General features: G+C 38.1%; 1 protein-coding gene and 1 pseudogene across 6 annotated transcripts in view; one reads left to right on the top strand and one right to left on the bottom strand.

Moving 5' to 3' along the window:
• Positions 1-22168, top strand: part of Mta3 (metastasis associated 1 family member 3) — a 138563-nt gene that overhangs the window by 60698 nt on the left and 55697 nt on the right. For 5 of the 6 annotated variants that reach the window (XM_063229270.1, XM_063229268.1, XM_063229271.1 and 2 more), the window contains exons 6-8: positions 1755-1872; positions 14619-14721; positions 18610-18709. In XM_063229270.1, coding sequence (XP_063085340.1) covers positions 1755-1872; positions 14619-14721; positions 18610-18709 — 321 coding nt within the window. The remainder of the gene's footprint in view (positions 1-1754; positions 1873-14618; positions 14722-18609; positions 18710-22168) is intronic. The other variant, XM_063229284.1, reaches the window with a different exon arrangement.
• LOC111757765 (U6 spliceosomal RNA) lies at positions 3932-4021 on the bottom strand (annotated as a pseudogene).

Here is a 22168-nt window from a genome sequence, read left to right as displayed (position 1 = left end):
TGAGGCTAGCCCGGACTACACAGTAAGACCTTGTCTCAGTAAAGAAACCATTCTGTTTGTATGGATTTCTGTCTTTGAACGAGGGAAAATAAGAAAAAGTTGAGTCATATACTTTATTCAAATTGAAAACATTTGGTGTTGTTTAGTTTTGCGATACTGTTTATTACATGACCATCCTTGAGAGATTTGTCCCATTTTCTTAGTCATATTATTGAGATAGGCATATTTGACGATGGCACTCCAAAGAACAAACTTGTGGTCTTCATCTCTTACTTGAACTCTGTTTTTGAAATTTGCACGTCACCTATAATCTCAGCACTCTAAAAGTATCTAGGGCAGGAGGATCATAGTTTTGAGGCTTGCCTGGATACCTTAGCAGCTTAGCTAGACCCTAAGCAGAAAAAAGGGGAGGGTGTAGGTGTAGGTCATTGGGAAGGCCCTTGTCACCGCCCCACAATAGACCCTTCCTGTACTTGTTGTAACTTCTGTGGTAAACTAAACGTAGCTAATCATGTATGTGAACCTAAGTAATGGTTTTATTTCATTTTTGTATGGGTTATGGCAAGGCCCTCTTTAAAATTATAGTATCATGTTAATAAATTTTACAGATTAAAAGTGCCCTGAAATGCTTCTGCCTTTAAATATGATGATGAGTCAGTGGCAACATCTTGAGTTCCTAACTTTGTTGCTGATACCTGCAAAGCAAAATGACCATGAAAACTAAGTACACACTGACCATTCTCTCTGTGAAGGAGAATAGCTTGTATGTTTGTGCACTTTTTTTCTCCGTAGCATTTTAAGCTATGCACAAACATCACATTTTTGGTTTCCTTTTTAATAGTTATTTAATCTTTCCCCTTGACAGTAGCCTATTGTTAAAATGCAGTGCAGAGATTCACATTGGATGGAATAACTTTTTATTCCTTTCTCCTTGTTTTACAGTGTGTAAGCCTAAAAGGAGAGAGATTTTTGTTGTCTGATAGATACCTCCTCTTGCAGCTAGGTGACTTGCTGATGGTTAACATAAGCCTTCTGCGTATAATGCAGAGGTTTGCAGTAGACAATTTTTGAATCCTAACGGAAAGCAGAAGATAGGACTTTTCTGGTTCATACTCCAGTGCTTCTGCAGAATTCGACAGAAGCCTTTCAGGGCACTTGAGGCTTGGGATTTTTGGACTGTATGAGACGTGTACTTAATTGTGTTTATATGCCTTACTCTGTAGACATGTGTCCTTCCAAGTGGGGAAGATTACAGTCATAATTAATATTAAATTTGTGCAGTGATATCGACAGACTTCTTATAAGTTCATCTCTTATATTGTAAATGTGTTATAAATGTGCCTTTACAATTTTCAATAAAATGTGTGAGGGACATTTCAAGAGTAAAAGTGCCTGGTATCCACAGAGGTGTCCCTGATGTTTGGTGTGGATTTATTGGTTAGCAGATACAATATTTGATTTTAGGGGTTTTATCTTTGAGTGGTTTGATTTTGTTAGCTATTCAAAATTCTTAGAGCAGTTAATGATTTTCTTTCAAACTGAAACACACAATAAAACTTTATAGTTTATTTTATTTAAAGCTGTTTCTTTTGTCATTAACACTACTTTATGACAACACTATACTCTTCTTAAAGATTTATGAATTTACTCACCACTCTGAAGTTGATGTTTTCATCATTGTGACATTGATTTTATTGCTTTTATAGGAAGTAGAAGAAATTGTTTACTAGGTATTCTCTGTCATTTTTTTCCAGGACACTTTTTTCTACTCATTGGTTTATGACCCCTCAGTGAAAACATTATTAGCTGACAAAGGTGAAATCCGAGTGGGTCCTAGATACCAAGCAGACATTCCAGAAATGCTCCTAGAAGGTATGTTTTTCCTTAGCTTTCAAGTCCCATGAAAACTTGTGTCTTCAAATCCAAAAATTATTTTTGTCCTCATATGGAAGAAGCAGTAACTTTCAGGGGAGAATTTAAAAGTTATGAGTCTTTATAATTTTAAAAACATAATAAATAGCCATGGAAAAATTTTATCCAATGGGCTATTCATTTATGACTTTCTATTCGTATAGCTGTATTTTAAAGTACAGCTTTAAGTTTGTTAGTGTTGAAATTGTATTTTAATGTGATACACTCATGCCCTGAGATTCTGGACTCTTCAAGTCCTCTATCCCAGCTGGCTGTGAAGTCTCAAGAACACTGACATTCTGGTGGGGATTTTTTTGACCTGGGTAGTGTGTATACCAGAAAGATTGGGACATTTGCATTTTAAAACCACATCTTCCCAGTAAGCCTTCCTTTTCTTTTTCCAGTTAACACCTTACACTTTATTTCTTTAATTCTAGCACTGCCAATCACAGTGACACACACAGGTGAGAATGAGTTAGGAGGAGTGAAAGATGGAGGCCAGTCTGGGCAACTTAGAGCGAGCTTATTCCAAAAATAAACTGTATGAAAGGTGTGGCTCAATGCAAAGGCCCTGGGTTCATTCGTCAGGACTGGCAAACCCAACAAAACAGCCATTAAAAACAAAACACCATTTAAGGCAGTGTGTTATGCAGACAACAAACGGTCACCCTTTCCTTATTGTGACTGTTCAGAATGCAGAATGTTTCTTTCTTCACACTCTGGTTTATAGGCCCTGGAAGGCAGCTCATGTGCTGCGGTGAAGTGCATGTTATGTTCTGCAGCTTCTGCTTTCAGTCTTCTTAGCTGCACTGTTCCCTTCTTTCCTTAAAGAAAGAGACTTTACCATGACTTTAGTGATTGATCTTGGGCAGGAATGTTGCTCACAGCATGAGCGCCTTTCTAGCAAGCACAAGATCTTGAGTTTGATTTTCAGTACCAAACAAAACAAAGCTGAATAGTGATTGTTCTTTTATCTCCTTGGATACATTATTAATTTCCTTTTCTACTCTCCTGATGAAAGGTGTTCACTTTTTATGATATTAGAAATTATTCTTGCAGATAATGCATACATATACTTGTGAGGTGGAGATTTTTTTCACTGTAACTCTCTGGAAGTGAAATGGCATATCCTTCCCTTTTCTGTGATGCTGAGGAAGAAACCCAGCACCCCTGCACATTAGGCAGTGTTCTGCAGGTGAGCTGCAGGAGATACCACATGATTGTGCTCTCGCTCGCTGTCCTCCCTTTATCTCTCTCTCCCCACATTCTGATGTGTCATTGTTTTTGTTTTTTGTGTTTTAATTTTTAAAGGTTGTGATTGCATTTGTCTGAGTTTCCTTTAGCTCTTTTGGAAAATTTTCATGTGTCTCCTACTTGGTTATTTATCTTTTTTTTTATTGGCAAGGATCTTTTTTGACTAGTAAAGGCATTTGTCCTTTGTCCATAGCTACTTCCAAATACTTCTTCCCACTTTATTATTTGACTTTCTTTTTTTGTGTGTGTGTCTTTTTCTTTTTTATCGGTACTGGGGATCGAACTCACGACCACACACTTGCAAAGCAGGTGTTTATGCCAGTGAGCTAAATCCCCAGCTCCTATTACTTGACTTTCAAAAAAATTTAACACTTTTTTTTTTTTTTTTTTTTTTGTTTCATAAAAGTTGAGCTTTTTACTTTTTTTCTTAAAGGCTCTTAAAAAAAAAAAACAGGTAAAAATGAATTTCAGAGCTGAATATTAGGGAATTAACAATGTTCACTGTGTTGTGTATTGTTTTCAAAGTATTTTTAAATGATCAATGAAGGCTCAAACCATTCTCTTTTTTTTTTTGGTCTTTTTGAGACAGGGTCTTGCTATGCAGTTCAGCCTGGCCTTGAGCTCACTTTGTAGCCCAGGCTGGTCTCGAACTTGCAATGATCCTCCTATCTCAGCCTCCAGAGTGGTGGGATTACAGGCATGAACCACCACGCCCGGCTTCAAACTGTTCTTTTTGTTGGGCTAACAGAGATTAATAGTATAATTTTAAAATATGGAATGCTTCACAAATTTGCAGGTCACCCTTGCTAATCTCTGTATCATTCCAATTTTAGTATATGTGCTGCTGAGTGAGCACCCTAAAAGGCTTTAATTATTTGTATTAGATGTAAAAGCCTCCACTTCCATGTTGCATCTGATTATTTAAAAAGTATGCACTCTCTTATAGATTTCCCTGCCTATCTTTTTTCAGTTGTGGAAAATGGAAGCTGAAAAGTTAAATCAAAAGATACTTTCAAGGGGGTTTTATAGACCATAGAATATTTTAGCGCCCTTGGTGGGTAAATGAGATCCTTGTGAGTCATGTTAGGTTACATACTGCTGTATTCTCAGCTCAGGTACCATCAGGATCAGTCAGTAATGGTGAAGGGTGAGTGTCCCTGTTTAGATTCAATTGTTTTCTCAGTTTTTAAAACAATAATTTGTTTGTAGTGAATCAGTGTATAGGTTTAGAGATTGCTTGTTGATCTCCTGATCTATGCGGGTCATCTTGTCCTATAGAATTAGTTTTGGATATTTGTGTTTCTTATGTTCGATATTAGACTTGCAATAGTGTACCTAAAACTTTACTGAATATTGTTTCATTTAAACACTTGGTTTTTGAATTTTATACATAGTGCTACAGTGAGTATCCCCTTCTGTGATGAATCATTGTGCACTTTCAAATATAACTAGAAAATATGTTCCTTGATGTAAAACTGCTAAGCCTTAGGCTCATATGTTTTAAATTCTACTGAAAGTGCCAAATTGTCTTCTACCATCTAAGGATATTTTCCTTATTTTAATTTGTTTATCTGTAGTAAAGCTCTCCTTCACATAACAATTCAGGGAGTATTTGACAAATGTATGGTAATCCTTAATAATTGAGAAAGTCCCATCTATGTACATGTATGTACAGTCTCAACCCTGATTTCCTGAAGAAGCCTTTGGTTACTTTTTCCTGAATTGTGGTCTCTTTATTTCAATTCTGAGACAACATCATTCATGTATTCTTTTATACTGTTTTTACCACTTGACTTTCAGAATAGTGGACTCTTGAGCTATTGATCTGTGTTCTCTGGAGCACTGAGCATAAAGCCATAAAGCTATGTACAAAGTAAGCTTACAGTTCTACAATCTCACAAAGGACCTGCAGCTTTTGAGGTTTATTTTGTAGGTGATATCACTCTTTTTGGTACCAGGGACTGAACTTACAACCTCATGCTTGCCAGGGAGGCTCTTGTGCCACTGAGCTATGTCCCTGGCAGTAATATCATTCTTAACAGCTTGTGACTTAGGTGGGTCTCTGTCAAAGGTAGCCTTTGTATTTAGAAAATGTGATTGTGTATTATTTAATATAATAGATCTTGCACTTTGTTAACAAGTGTGCATTTGCTCTTTGTTTTTAATCGGTACCGGGGATCGAACTCACAACCACACGCTTGCCAGGCAGGCGCTTATGCTGCTGAGCTAACTCCCCAGCCCCTGCATTTACTCTTAAGATACTATTTATTACAGTAGTCCTCCATGTGTGAGTGGTTTATTTAGGCCAGAGTGCTTTTTTTTGTTTGTTTGTTTCATTTATTTATTTATTTATTTAGGTTCCAGGGATCAAACTCACGATTTTGCACTTGCTGCTGAGCTATATCCCTGGCCCTTAGAATTCTTTCTTTAAATGAAAATACTATACAACACAACCTTAAATAAAACAAGAAGAGTCAGATTGTTACTGACCCTGGTGAGTCTCCCATGACACCCAGGTGAACCGTGGGCTCCAGGAATTGCAGTGTGCTGGCCGCTGCTCCACACTCCACCTCCACACTTTGTGTGAACTTCCCATATAACCTGCACAGTTAGTGGCGGTTGGTGAATCATGCTCTTTCGTAACCTAGCATAATAGAAGGTCTTCAGTACACTCTCTTGCTTTTCCATATTTTGTATGTTCTTCTAGACTGTTAGAGAGCCTTGAAATTTATAGTCTATTCCATTCATTGTGTGACAGATCTTCATACATCTGTTTTTTGTGTTTTATGGTGGAGCAAGTTTTCCTCTTACTGCCCTTCAAAAATTCCTGGGAAAGAAACTCTTCTGAAACATTTTTTCATTAATGTCGAAGCTTATCATCAGTTTGTCAGTTTTTCCCCTTTGGATTTCATTAGGATTCTTAGGATTCTTAACTGTTGGGAGATAGTGATCATATTAAAATACTGAGCATCTAGTTCGGGGATTTCCTCCATGGTCGCAGGGGCCCGCAGGATCCTTTGCTACTCCTCGCTGTTTAATTAGAGGATTGGTAGCTGCAGCGGGGCCTCTTAAGAGCTAGTTCCTTTTTACAGCTCTTGCTTCTCAGGGTTCTCTTACCTATTGCTGCTGCTGCTTCCCAGTGATCTTTATTATCTGTTTGGCACCAGGGTAAAAAGGACCCCTCCTTTCTACTGCTGCTGTGGTTGCAGGTAACTTGTAAATTAATCTAGGGAGAACAGATATTTTGATGATGTTGGAAAGTCCTAACCAAGTTCAATCTCCAGTACCCCCCCCCCACACACACACACATACACACACACGCAAGCATCCATTTCTTCAAGGCTACTTTTGAATATTGTGGGAGTGAGAATTCTTTTTAAAAATATAGTTTTAGTCATATAGGTTTTATATATTTCTTGTTAAGTTTATTTTTAAGTTTATAACTTTTTGGCTTTCTGTGCATTCATCTTTTAACAAAGAAAAACAACACGTTTGTAGATTTTAGAGAAATACGATATATATTTTAAAAATAAAAAACAAGTCATTTTGGATTCTTAATGTAATTTAGGATGTCTAAAATGGTTCTTCTCTCTTTTAACCAGGCAATTAACTAGAAACAAGGTTTGAAGAGTCCCCTTCTGGGTGGGTGTACAGCTCAGTAGCAAAGTGCTTGCCTGCCACTTATAGGAGCCCAGCTAGATACAGTTCCCAGCAATGAAGAACAAATCAGACAAGAAAACCCCCAATTGCGCCCCCCCCCCATTTCATTTTTTTGGAGAGAGAGGATGACTAGAGACATGTCTTAGTCACTTTCCTTTTCACCTGGACACAAAACTAGCACCTACAAATTAGAGGGAAAGTTCATTTTGGCTCACAGTTTGTAGAGGTTTCAGTTCATAGCAGGCTGGTTCCCAGGGAGGATGGCGTGGCAGGGAGGTGTGGCAGAGGAGAGCTGCTCAAGGTTTGGTGGATAGGAAGCCGGCAGTGAAGTGAGGAGCAAGGCAGGGATTTAAACCCTTCAAAGCGCACCCTCAGGGACCTGCCTGTTCTGACTGGACCCCACCCTCTAATTTTTTTAGGGGGTAGTTGAGACAGGGTTTGGCTATGTAGTTCATTTGTAGCCCAGCCTGGCCTTGAATTTGAAGAGATCCTGCAGCCTCAGCCTCTCAACTGCTGGGATTAAAGGTGTGTGCCAGTGTACTCAGCTCCCTACCTCTAGGGAACCAGCCGTAAGGCTCTGTAATCCAACCACTTCCAAAAGCCTTACCTCTTGAGTGGATGAGACTTTAGGATGTCACCCACATGTAAGCCATAACAAGCTACCTGAAGGTATCACCAGTAAATAAAGCAGGCGTTGCATCACAGAAACATCTGTATGTAGCTAATACTTGATTGTAGGAAAATTAGGTAGTATAGAAAACATCATATTCAGAGGTAAACATTTAGAACTTACTATAGTCTTTTTTTTCTTTTTGATACAGGATTTCACTGTGCACTTCAGGCTGGCTTGCATTGACTTCTTAGCTCAGGCTAGCCTTGAATTTTTGACCATTCCCTTGCCTCAGCCTCCCAAGTGCTGGAATTATAGGCACGTGCCTCCATGCCTGGTTTTGCCTTTTTTTCCCCTTTCCTGTAGTCTTTTTGATACTCTCAAAAGAATATATTTTAACCAGTGGCCAGATTCTAGCTTGCATTGGCATGGGGTGTAGAACTGGGATTAATATCGCGGGTAGGTAGCAGTGTCAGCACTAAGAATACTATACAGGCTGACTTTGTTGTGAACATGTCTTGGAGTCTTAAAGATTGTTACATCATTTTCTTGCCAGTGAAAAAGTCTTTTTTGTTGCTTTTGTAATTTTAAGATTCATTTATGGCTACCCACCACCTAACAGACATGTGAGAACTAAAGATTAGTCTTTAAATTTTGGTAAACAACCTAGAAATTTTTCCATAGAAGAAATGTCATACATGGAAAGTTTTGAATTATTAATTTAGATATGTTATAATATTAGAATTTAAAGAATGAAATGTATTTTACACATTAATTAGAAATTTAAATGTTAAAATGTTACTAAACTAGAATTAACTGCACAGATTTGGGTAAAACCTAGCTGATAGTCTTTCATTGAATAAACTTGGGAAATGATTTAACCTTTAGCTTCCCATTTCTTCCTCTTTAGGGAGTGGTAATTTGTACAGGTGTATCATAGCATTGTGGTAATCATAGTATGTTGTGAAAAGGAAATGTTGTTGTTGGTGCACTTAGTGCAGTGCCCAAAACTTGTTACCTGTTACTGTTGTTTCGCCCTGGCCACTGTGTTTATTGCTACTAATAAAATAGCAGTTGTCAGTGATTGAGAATTTCAAGAGATGTCTCTGAGAAGGAAGAATGAATTAATAGATCTTTTGCTAACATGTTTAAAAACTGGAAGTAGCTCATTTACAGTTCATAAGTAGGAAAATGTCAAGAATTAGAAATTGTGTCTGTTCATGAGAAGAGGTTTTTCCCAACAAAAGAGAAAAATTAAGGAGAGTTTAAGGGAAAAAAGGTGGGAATTCTACAGAAGTGTCTTCCTTTAATGCAAGTAGAAGCTGATTTAGTGGCTTTGAAATCTGTACCTTTTTGTACTGTGTTAAAAACCAAATGAGGAAGCTTTGAGATGAAGGAGCTGTGAGGAAATTTCCTTGTGTTTGTAACAGAATTGAAAAATCTCTGCACCTTGTATTCAGTCTTTAATTTCACTGAAACTGTACTTTAGGACCTGCATCTCAGAGCAGGAAACATGAGTCCAGAATCTGAAGTTTAAGGAGATAAAGGATTCATTGGCCTGTCAGTAGAGATTTCATTGTTAATGTTTTATTGTCATCCTTTTAAAAATGTTGCTTTGATTACCAGTTTCCTTCATTTCTGGAAGTTGCGTGGGTGCTGAAGATTCAATCAGGGACCTTTACACTGAACTATTCTGCATCTTCCCTTTCCTTTTGTCTCTCCTTCCCTCCCCACCTTTCTTCCTTTCCTTTCCAAATGAGGTCTCTTAGTTCCCCGGGCTGGCCCAGCATCTACTATTTTATTTTATGTTATTTTATTTTATTTTTTGGTCTTTTTGAGATAGGGTTTCACTATGCAGTTCAGGCTGACCCTGAGCTCACTTTGTAGGCCAGGCTGTTCTTGAACTTGCAACCATCCTCCTGCCTCAGCCTTCTAAATATTGGAATTACAGGCATGAGCCACCATGCCTGGCCCAGCATCTACTTTTGTAAAATACAAATTTCCTGTCTGTGCTACAAGATGTTAGTAAAATGGAAAACATAAAGCTGGGTGCAGTGGCACATGCCTGTAATCCCAGGGTTTAGGGAGGCTGAGGCAGGAGGACTGCAAATTTTGAGTCCTGCCTGGACAATTTAATTAGATCCTGTCATCTGCCATCTCCTCCCAAAAAAAGGGCATGGGGATGTAGTTCTGTGATACACTGAATTTGATCTCTAATACCGCCCCCCCCCCCCCAGCAAGAATTGATTGCAAATGCTACGAACATTAATTTTCAACTCCAGGGCAGTTTTGTCTCCCAGGGAGTGTTAGACAATGAACAGCCATTTTTGGTTCTTGACCACGGAGTGGGTAGATGAAATGCTATTGGCACCTCTGAGTAGAGACTAGGAATGCTACTAAACCCTTGTCACAGTGTCTATTATGCTGGTTCTTGGGCTAAAGTAAGTGCTGAACAAGTGTTAGTAAATGTTTACATAATCCCAGTGATACTTAAAATTTCACATATACGCTCTTAGACTCCTAGTCTGTTTCTGCAGTCCTGAACAACCTGTTTTTGGTGGTATTAACGACTGAACCAAGCCTTGTGTAGGCTAAGCAAATGCTCAGCCACTGAGCCTCATTGTTTTGATTATTGTTACTCTACATTATAATCCCATTCAATTAGAATCTTGTTTTATTTTGATAATAATGCTGTTAGATTTATAGATTGTTAAAGTCATTTGTCTACGTGTAAACTTCAATTCTTTTATTTTTTAGTAGGGGAAGGCTTTTTATAAAGTTTTTTTCTTTTTTTTAAATTGTGGCACCGAGGATCAAACCTAGGAGGCACATTGGACGACACCTCCAGCTCTTACTTATTTTTCTTTTTCTTTTTTCTTTCTTTCTTTCTTTCTTTCTTTCTTTTTTTTTTTTTTTGGTCTTTTTCGTTTTTTTTTTTATTGATACCAGGGATCGAACTCACAACTGCCTGCTTGCAAGGCAGGCGCTTATGCCACTGAGCTAAATCTCCAGACCCTATTTTTATTTTTATTTTTTTTTTTAATTTAACTTTAGTATTTTTGGGTTTTGTGTGGATTTTTTTTTGGTCTTGTTTTGTTTTTTTGATATGAGACCTCTCTCCAGATCCAGGTTAGCCTTGAACTTTGTATGTGGTCCAAACTGAACTGTAATGTGTGTTTTTCCTGACTTAGCCATTCATAGCTAGAATTACATCATTAAAACTTGTCTTTATCTTTCTTTATTTAAATCATCTTTTCCTTGAACATTTATGTAAAACCTACCTTCAATTTTATTTCTTAGTATTTTATATTTTTATTGTCACAATGAATATGATTTTTCACATTATTATTTTTACTATTGTTTGGTTTGGAATCCCACTGAGTTTCTTTTTTTGGTCTTTTTCATTTTTATTGGTACCAGGGATCGAACTCACGACTGCCTGCTTGCAAGGCAGGCGCTTATGCCGCTGAGCTAAACCCCCAGCCCCCCACTGAGTTTCTATATTCATTTTTTTAAATCATTTTTTAAAAAAAATTTAGATACCAGGATTCGAGCTCAGGACCTTGCACTTGCAAGGCTGGCATTTGTGCCACTGAGCTGTATCCCTGACCCCTTCTGTATTCATTATTATGATGCCTTTACTAACGTATTATTTCTTTGATTCCTGTCTTAATACATAACTTTCAATACAGTGTTGAACAAAAAGTGAGAAATAGCATCTTGTGTTTCTGAATTAAATGTAGCATAATAAACACATTCCTGTGATGGCTAGTACAAAGGAAATGAGTTGTATTTAGGGCAAAGAATATTTTACTTGTTCAGGAAAGGGCCTCTAGGATGACACTGTGATACTGTCTTAGTTCTTTTGAGTATGTATATACCCTTAGGTGATCTTAAGGGATATACTGAAGAAGTACACTGTCAGAGATTTCTAGAAATGTTAAAATATAGCCCAGGGAGGATTAGGACTAACATTTAAAATCAATTCTGGGTCTCCATTTCTTCCAGCATCTGTGAAGCAAAAATAGAAAGCAAGAAACATAGAGTCATGTAATTAGTTGGTAAATACATTTCTGGAATTGGAAGTTAGGAAGATCCCCACCAGCACCACCACCACCACCAAGGGGAAGCTCTATGGGTTTGGTTTTTTTTTTTGAATGATGTGGCAGTTGTCCTGATTAATAGGAAATGGGCTGCCTAGGAAGCATTGAGGTCATGAGTTCCATCCCCAGTATGTTCCCCCCAAAATCATAAATGGAACAGAGAACGGAGATTAATTACACTGACTAGACTAGACATAACCGGACCATGGAATTCATCACTACTGTCATAGGGCTTTTGCCACGGGTTGCTGGAGGCTTATGCAAATTATAAGTGAATTCAAAATTTTGGCAGTGTTTCCTCTGAGGAGGTGATCAGACTGTAATATGAATATAAATATGAGACCTTCCATCTAATGAAGACTATTTCACATAGAATATTAACATACTTATTCTTTTGTTGCTATTTTTTATTCTTCTGGCATTGTCTGTAATTTGGTGTTAGTATGAGTACTGTTATTGTTTGCAGTGAATTCATTGAGAATTCTTAAACTAAACTTTATGTGTGCTGTATGCTATAGACTCTATGTATGGAATCAAAATTTATCATTTTATCTCAAGTTTGAATAAATAGCCTCGTTAAATTCTGCAGAATATAGCAGAAATGGTTAAATTCTGACTAGCATTATATAATCCATTACTTAAGATTTATTTATTTATGAAAGATACGTTTATTTTCTTACTCATATTTTTTCCTGGGATTTGGGATTGAACCCAGGACTTCATGTATACTAATCAAGTTGTATACCAATCCCAGCCACTATATAATCATTTTTATCATTACTACCTTTCTTACCTTATATAAAATATATTTTGAGGAGGCTGGGGATTTAGCTCAGCGGTATAAGTGCCTGTCTTACAAACACACAGTCGTGAGTTTGATCTCTGTACCCCCCCCAAAAAAAGTGTGTGTGTGTGTGTGTGTGTGTGTATAATTTTTTTCAAGGTACAAAGAACATAATGGTAAACAAAGGTATGAAAATCAAAATCCTTTCATGTTTCTTAGGTCTTGCTCTCTACTTGTGCTTGTTTGAATGGGGTGGTAGTTGGAGACACAGCTGCCTTCAAACAGCTGTCCTGCCTGTCAACACTGGCTGGCTAGGGGGCTGCAGGGGGCGTGGACCTGAGTCTCTCGTTTGCCATTCTAATGATGCCTACTTGCTCCTCTGCCGGGAGCCCCATGGCTTGTGTTTGTTAGTTGTCCGAATTTTTTGGCTTTACAGTGTGATGTCAGTGAGAATAAGGCATCCTCTCTAGTATGCAGTGATTAGAATCCAAACAAAACCAAAACCAGTTGCTCCTATCCGGAAGCTCCTTCCCTCACAGAACCCATAGCTATGAAGCAGAATTTCAACTGACCCCCAGTCTGTTTTCAGTTACTATCCATCGTAGTGTCATCAGTACTGCCCACCAGTGGTCATACCTTCTTGTGAGATGCTGAAACAGAGCAGCCTGCATTCTAGTGTCTTGCCTTCGCCCTCACCTTCTGTTTGAGTTTTCTTTCTATTGATGCTACTCTATTGATACAGCTCTCAAAAATCTACGCTGGACAACTCCTGCATCACTGGCATTTCTGAATCTTTTTTCTTTTTTGGTACCGGGGATCGAACTCACGACCTCACACTTGCTAGGCGAGTGCCTATGCTGTTGAGCTAAACAGCCTGCAGAATCTTGTTTCTTTGCTCTGTTGCTACTGTCACCAGGGATACCAGGGATCAAACTCAGGGCCTTTACTTGCCAGACCAGTGCTTGTGGTGCCAAGCTAAATACCTGACCCACTACTGTCACCTTTCAGCTCCTCATTACTACCAGGTGGAACCAATCAAACTGAGTTCATCATTCTGACTTCATTAGGTTTGTCTGTAAAGTAAATCAGTTATTATGATGTTTGAGATTTTGTTTTGGTCTGGTTAATTCCCTTCCTCAGAAAGCCAGGACTTCTCCTTACCTCCAAATATCTCTTTAGAAAAAGCAACACACAGTGAGTTGGGCATGGTGGCATGTTCCTATAATCCTGGCCACTTGGTTGCTTGAGTTAGGAGGATCATTAGTTCAGAGCCAGCCTGGACAACTTAATGAGATCCTGTCTTTTAAAACAATAAATAAAAGAACCTACGTAGGATCTTCAGTAATATGTTCAGATCCCCTTTGTCTTAGTGATTGCTTCTCATTTCACTTAGCGTCCTCCAGCAAAATGTGCTGTTTTTTTCAGTGTTTCATTTTAATATATTGTGATTTTGTTCATGATTTTAAGTCCTTTTCTCATAGCAGTGTGTTTATACTTTCCAGGGTTTTTCCCCCTCTCCTTGCTGATACCAGGGAGTGAACCTTGGGATTCACATATTCTAGGCAAGTGCTGTAATGCTGAGCTGCATTCCTAGCTCTTTTTATTTTGAGACTGTGAGTTGCCCAGTGAGCCCTAGAACTTTTACATTCTTTTTTTTTTTTTTTTTTTGGTCTTTTTCCTTTTTATCGGTACCAGGGATTGAACCCACGACTGCCTGCTTGCAAGACAGGCGCTTATGCCGCTGAGCTAAATCCCCAGCCCCTGAGCCCAAGAACTTTTGATTCTCCTACTTGGTTTCTTGTGTATCTAGGGTTACAGAAGTACATCGTCATGCCAGGGCCATAACCATCAGTTCTTAATAGAACTGCTGCTGCCTTGTTCACAGTGCTGTTTCCTAGCTAGCCTGAAATTACTTCTCTAATCTTTGGATTCTTGCAACCATAATGTTTCTTTGACATCTCTTTTGTAACGTATACGTTGATAATGGCATTTTACTGTAGTCAAGGTGTCTTGTGGCAGAGCTGCTATTTCATCTTCATCCTTGGTGTGGGCCTTTGTGCCTCACACAGGTATGGACATGCGTGCTTACATGAATACCATGTAGTTGGTTGGTTATTATCATCGGTGTTCCCTTTACCAGGTGTTGTATATCTGCTGTCTGAAAGAATGTACCAAAACTGTGACTGTTTACCTTACGCAAGAGCATTTCCAGTACTGTGGAGTCACACACAGTCATCAGCTGTGTGTGACCGTGTGCTTTGTGTAACAGTGTTCCATTTCCTTTATTCTCGGGCAGGAGAATCAGATGAGAGGGAACAGTCGAAATTGGAGGTTAAAGTTTGGGATCCAAATAGCCCACTTACGGACCGACAGATTGACCAGTTTTTAGTTGTAGCACGGTGAGTATGGAATTAGTGAATCAAGAGATTATTCTTTTTGTGATATAATTTATAGGTGTATGTATTTTCCATTTTTTGTAGTCTATCCCCAGATTGGTTGTATCATTCTTTTTCTAGTTATGTAAGAAAGCTTAATAGTGTATTTCATGTCATATCACTTCCTAAAAACAGAATTTGTTATTAATGTCAGTATATCAGTTTTAGATGAAAATAGATTTCATTTTTACCAAATATTGAAAACAACACATTTTTTTGTTTTGTACCTCAGGCTCACCTTGAACTCATATGTAGCCCGGCCTGGCACTTGAGCTTGCTGCCGTCCTCCTGCCTCAGTTTCCTGATTTGTTCTACTATTTTGAGGCAGGGTTTTTCTTTGCAGCCAAGTTGGCTTTGTAATTACTTTGTAGCCTAGGCTGACCTTGAAATCACTATCTTTTTGCTTCAGCCTTCTGAAAACAGAAATGCGTAATGAAGAAATTCTGCATCTCAAATGCCCTTATTTAATGGTATCCGGATAGGGCTTTCATAGAGTGAAATGTACCTGCAGAAGTATGTAGGTTAGGGTCTTATCACACATGCATAAAGCCTCGTGCTAAGCCTAGGGCTTGCCTTTGAGAGCTTTCAGCCTGACTGATTTGCTTTTCCCTCTCCTTTGCTTATGAAAATGAATGAGAATTTTATTTGTATTTTTTCACTTATGAAAGTAAGTCATTCTCAGGGTGAAATGCCACAAAGCAGAAAGCAAATGAGATTATCATAACATAATGGTGGATAAATTGGAAAAAACCCAAAAGTGTTTCAGGAAGCCATCAATGACAGAATTGAGGCATACTTATACAATGGAATGTTACTTTAAAGCCATTAAAATGAATATATTAGAGCTCAGTGTAGCAAAGAGATAAATCTCAGAAGTATTGTTGAATAAAGATACAGTATGATTTATGTACATAAAGTGTGATCATTTATAAAGTTATACATTGTGTAAAACAGTTATTTATCATTAAGGTACATGTTTATAAAACTACATTCATGAATATTTAATCTTGGATGTATGTATATATGGGGACTCTAGTTAAATTGATAATTATGTACTTTAAAAATGTACAGGACAGGATGTTGTGGCTCAACCTGTAATCTCAGTATTCTGGAGGCAAGGAGGATTGCTGTAAGTTAAAGGCCAGCCCAGACTTACATATTGAGACTTTCTCCCCTACCAAATCATCAGGCGTAGCCAAATATTACACTCAGTTACATTTGGGCAGTGGGTGCTGAGTTCTTCATTATAATATTCTGATTTTTTTTGGTGAACTTCGTTAGTAGTCTTAGCTGATCCTTGGACAGCCTTGTTTATAGAGAGTCATTGTGGAAGGACACACCACATAGGGAGTCAGAAGTTTTAAGGTGAGAGGTCAGAGGCTCAACCTTCTAGGGGATTGGATCAAGCCACATGCCAGTGCACTGGTGGGAAGGAGCCCGCAAGTGCAGCCTAGGGCTTTTCTTCAGAGCTTTTAGCTTGCCTAGCTTGTCTTCGCTCCTCTTTGCTTTGGAGAATGAATAAGGCAGAATTTTGTTTTCTGAAGATTCAGAAATAGAAATGAACCGTAGGAGGAACCCCTGGCTAGAGACAATAATAAAGGTTTCTGAATTATAGATTCTTTAGGAAACAATTTGAAGTGTTCAAATTTAATTTGCATTGTTTTTTTCCTTTTGTCATTGCTAAAGGTATGTTTTCTTTTTCCTTGAAGCTAGAATGTTGTAAAGCATATTATCTTGTATCTTTTTTTTCTCCAATATTTGTTTTAAAAAAATACTTTGTAAATATAAATTAAGGCCAATTTCATTTGTTTTGTTTTTGTTTTTTGAGACAGGGTCTCACTGTAGTTTGGGCTGGCTTTGAACTCATTAAGTAGCCCAGACTTGCCTTGAATGCCTGCAGATCTTCTTGCCTCAGCCTTCCAGGTGTTGAGATTATAGACCTTTGCTACCACACTTGGTCAAGGCCAATGTTTATTTATTTATCTTTGGTTGTTTTTGAGACAGGATCTTGCTGTGTGATTCAGGTTTTCCTTGAACTCACTGTGTATCCCAGGCTAGCGTCAGACTCTCAGCAGTTTTCCTGCCTCAGTCTCCTCAAGTGCTGGAATTACAGGCATGCACCACTCTGGAAAGGCTGAATTTTAAAGTGCCAAGGAGTAATGAAGATATGGAACAGTCAGCGTTCTCACACCCAGCTTGTGTGCCTACAGACTAGTTCAGCTGCTTGGACAAGCTATTTGCAGTATCCCTGTGAAATTGCAGTTCAGTTTGTAGCCTCAGTTTTGTTCCCAGAGTTTTCCTTAGACTCTAACTAATAATTGTTCTCAGAAACCCCCTGCGATTTCTCTGAAATCACAAATATCCTCTGCAATTGGTTTTTGATGGATTCAAGGTTTTGTGCAGTTTTCTGGTGCTCTACAAATGTAACCCCCATGAATTTCGGGGATGTACTGTACTGTCACTTAATGAATATCTCTTACGTTTCACTTCTTAAAATTATATCCACAGAAATGCATACATCTGTGCATACTCAGATGGCATTAGTGATATTAATCATTGTGGGAGCAGCATGTAATATTGATCAGTGGTATAGGAGGGGATGGAGAGTAGAAACCCAAAAGAATGCTCCAAAGCAAGGAAAATGCTCCATTTGGCCACACAGGTGACTCTGCAAACACAATTTTAGACTAAGGAAGCTGATCATTAAAATTGTCTGTATATTGTGTGAGCCAAAAAAAAATTTTTTTTTAAATATGTGCAAAACTAGTATGTGGTGTTGAGTCCATAGTGGTGGTTCCTGTTGAGAAGGAAGCTGAGGTAGAAATTGGAAAGGAGCACAGGAGTCTGCTGCGCCTAGTTGCATTGTGTTCCTACGCTTTGATGCTGGTAACCTGAGTACACTCACTTTGCGATTAACTGTATATGGCAATAGTTTTTGGTGTATGTGTTAATTAAAATGTTAAAAATATCAGGTAAAATGCAGACAGTGGGTAGTGAGTCTCTTCTTCGTGTACTACACGCTTGAGGGTGAGGTTCTGCATTACATCACAGGAAGACCTTATAAATTGCTATAAATGAAAATCAGCATTCTGTAAATTGCCTGCCTTTTAAAAATAGGATTTAATACAAGTCTATTATATATATTGAGTGCTCATAAGGATTGCTAATTAATGCTATCTCATGCTAGGGAAAAAGTTTTATTGGGATTTCATGATTAGGTTAAAGGGGGATTATAACTTGCAGTTTTTTTGAGCACACGTGATTACTGAATGATTTATTCAGTGGCATTTTATGATAGGTCTTCCCTTTCTTCCTTTATGTCCACACAAGTTATTTTTTCTTGATTTAGTTATAATTAACTCTGTAGGTAGTAAATTAACTTGTCAGTTACATGATAATGTCTGTTGTCTAAAATGCTTGGGACCAGAAGCATTTGCGATTTCAATTTTTGGATTATGGAATATGTACATATATATAATTAGATGCCTTGGAGATGGTTTCCGAGTCTAAATAAGGACACTACATTTCATGTGTAGCTTATTACTATAGCAGAAGGCAACTTTTTGCAATATTTTCAGTGATTTTGTACATGAAACAAAGCTTCAGGATGTGGAGTTCCACTTGCATCCTATGCAGAGTTTTAGGTTTTGGAACACTTTTGATTTTCAGATTATGCTTGTTAAACCCATAGCCACTTTTATAGAAAAAAATTTTTAATTTCATTCTCAAACATTAAACAACTTGTTTTGTCTTTCTTTTTTTTAATTTATCGTTCAGTACTCAAAGTTTTTTTAATTTTAAAACAAGAAAATGACAAGCTTAATGTTTCCTGTTTGTGTTTGGCTTCTTTAGTGCCGTGGGGACGTTTGCTCGAGCCCTTGATTGCAGCAGCTCTGTGAGGCAGCCGAGCTTGCACATGAGTGCAGCTGCTGCTTCCCGAGACATCACCTTGGTAAGATACTATTTCAAGTTTTGAGGTTTTGATTTTGCTACTTGTTTAATTAAAAAATCATTATAGCTGAACATGGAAGCTGAGGCAGGAGGATCACCATGGGTTCAAGGCTACCCCGAATACATAGAGACCTAGTCTTCAAAAACAAAAGTGGAAGAAAAGCAGGAGCCAGCCATTGTAGCAGTATTAAGGACTTGAGATCTTTCTGGCTCTTAGCCCTGCTGATTACGTGGGTTGATTTGTGTTGATTTATTGGTTAACTTGGTTCCTGAAGTCACTTCTTTTTGTGAGATGGGACAAATAAGAGTTGATTGTTTCATGGAGTAGGTATAAAGGGCATAAAAGCAATTTGGGGCCGCATTCAGCTCACCATTTTGACATAATCTGCTTCTTTCCTATGTACTATCTATTATATTTATGTATTCACTGAGTTAGATCATCATAATGTTTTACTTTTATGTCTAAGCAATCATGTTTTGAAGCTATTGCTGTTGTAGTTATTCTGTTGTATGTCAGTGGTTTTTTTGTTTTTTGTACCAGGGATTGAACTCAAAACCTCACACTTGCCAAACAGGTGCTTGTGCTGCTGAGCTATATCCCTAGCCCCTGTGTCAGTGTTTAAAGTGTCAATGTTTAAGGTTTTGTGTGTTTAAGCTAGAAGGAGGTTCTCTTTCTTACTTGACTCTGTTGTGGTTGTTATATAAATCTGTTTTCTGTTTCCTTTAGCAGTCCATTGAGGCTTCCCTCCCTCAGTGTGTTTCTTCCACTCTGCCCACTGTGCTGCTTAATGTGATGGCCCTTTCTTCTTTCTCTGCACTTTGAAAGAAGTAGACCTGCTGGTCAATTGAAGTTATGTACTTTTGGGGTTGAGGATTTAGCTCAGTGGCATAAGCGCCTGCCTTGCAAGTGTGCGGTCATGAGTTCGATCCCTGGTACAATAAAAACGAAAAGACAAAAAAAAAAAAAAGAAGAAGTTATGTACTTTATTTGCTTCCTGTGATCTTTTGTGAGAGACATGATGCAGTGCTTGTTTTACAGAGAAAACTGAGGTTTGATCAGGCTAAGTTATTTGAGCAGTACTCGTTCCATATAACTAAAAATTTCAATTTTGTTTTCTGATGGGATGGGAATATAATGATAGGCTTTATTACTTTATGATTATATTCCAGTTTGAGATACTTTCTGCAAAATACCGATAATGAAAAATGCGTCTGAAGTGTATATCCTGTTTTTTATACCCAGCATATTGTATTTTTCTGCATATTAAGTATATATATATATTGTACCGCTGCAGATTGTGATGACAGCATTAGTAGTCTGCAGCTATTATTAAACTCTTTTTCTTTCTCAAAGACCAGAATTCTTTTTTAGTACAAAATAAAAGTCTTGTTTTCTCGACTGCTACATTAATCCTTTATGCAAAAGTTTAGGAGTTCCAAAATAGTTTCATATTTTGGTTGTCTACAGCTGAAAGAGTATTTCCCTGTAGAAACAAGAGTATGACTTAGCACTTTCATCAGTAGGCAGCCAACAACTTTGTGTGTGTGTGTGTGTGTGTGTGTGTGTGTGTGTGTGTGTGTGTAGTGTTTTTGAGATAGGGTCTTGCTTGGTATCCCAGGCTGGTCTTGAACTCACAGCAATCCTCCTGCCTCAGCTTCCTGAGTGCTGGAATTACAGGCATGTGCCATCACATTCGGCTAACCAACAGCTTGTGAAGGCACCCTGCTGCAGAGGGCAGAGGGCCAAGCCTGACACTGCTGGAACCTTGGCAGCTGTTCTTGGGTAATTTTCCTTGTCACTTTTACTAAAAGAACTGCATGGGCTTTTAACATTCCTAATCCAACATTTGTTTAGCCGTGAAACCTTATGGCACTTGTCAAGTCACCAACAGTATTTTGGGAGCAGGTAATTTGTACATCATTAGCTCTGACTTCCTCATTTTGAGGTTTGTTATGAATGCTACTGAACTATGAATTTCAAATACTGCTAATCTCTGTAAGATTTGTAGTTGTTAAGAACACTGAAAATCTTCATAGATTTGATCCTTGTTTTACTAAAATAGAAAGTATGTGTTGTACAACATGCAAAAGGAGAAAAATCATTTTACATTATCTCCTCCCCTGTCTGAATAAACTTCCATTGTAAATACGTGGCACATTATATTCACCCACCAGCATTGCTTGTAGTTTTTGTTGGCTATTGTTTATAATGCTGCCATGACAAAGGCGTTCAAGTTGATGTGATTTTTGTGGTTTGTTCCCATGGTCACCACCACCCGAGGATCCTATAGCTTATGGTTTATGTAGCCCTATGCTAGCTTTATAACCTATCCATGTCTGAGCCTCTTCATCCACAGTAGTAATAGTAATGATGCAGACTACTTGCTGTTTCCAGAGCATTGTAAATGGGTAAGAAAAGGGTATGCAGCCTTGCTCTGGAAGTTGCTGCTGATCCCTGTAACAACAGAGTGCAGAACTTGATGAACTGCAGGGATCCTCAGGGTTAGGCAGCCAGCTCAGCCTTGGACTGTCAGTGCAGGTGATGTTCTCAAGCACTGGTCTCTCCTGGCTCTGGCAGGCCTACACTGGGAAGAAAAGCAAGTGGTGCCCAGAGGTTTGAACCAGACCTCCAGCACCTCCTTTCCAGCCTCTGAACAAATTCGCCTTCAGGCTCCCATGTGGCTTTAGCTCGGGCAGTGAGTTACTTTGGAAGGGTTTAGAGTATTGTCTGGCACTGTGTCCGAACTCAGGAACTCAGTATATGCTACAGTCCTTGCTGTTTTGTTTGTTTATTTTTTCCCGAGAAAGGATCTTACTGTTGTAGTCCAGGCTGGCCTTGAGCTTGTGGCTATCCTCCTGCCTCAGGTGAGCACCACCATGCCAGGTCTTGTTGTTGGGAAGGTCATAATGACAGTGACGAACTTGATTTTTTTCAACCTAATTTTTGTTGAATCTCAATTGTTTCTGATTTTATACCTTTATTGATTATTCACAAAGATTTCATTGTGCCTTATTTCTGTTAATACACTAGACTATCAAGAATATAGTCATTAGATAATGAGTAGCTATGCCTTTTAATGTAATTGACAATGAAATGACAGATTTAAAGTGACTTAACAAAAATAAGTTTTCCTTGCCATGATTATCTTTCTGTGGAAATAAACTATAAATTTTACAATAAAATAAAAATTTTTCCTTTAAGAATAATTTAGAAGAATATCCTCATTAGTGAAATAAACAAGACTAACATTAGTAAATATCACATTGTCTCTCTAATGTAGATAATAATAAAAACTGACAGAGTAATGGGATCCAAAAGGTATAGTAGATGTTGGGAAAGTGAAAGGGAAGGAAAGTGCTCTTAAAGGATATAACGGTATGTATACTGTGTGAGATAGATGACCATATTACTAAATTTCATTGAATAGAAGGATTTGCACTGTCAATGTTTGAGTGTCTA

Source organism: Cavia porcellus, unplaced genomic scaffold (genome assembly GCF_034190915.1).
Source record: "Cavia porcellus strain 051 isolate PalLab524CR breed Dunkin Hartley unplaced genomic scaffold, mCavPor4.1 scaffold_1, whole genome shotgun sequence".
NCBI classification, from domain to species: domain Eukaryota; kingdom Metazoa; phylum Chordata; class Mammalia; order Rodentia; family Caviidae; genus Cavia; species Cavia porcellus.
Note: the sequence above shows the minus strand (reverse complement) of the source record. Positions and strands in the feature narration are given on the sequence as shown.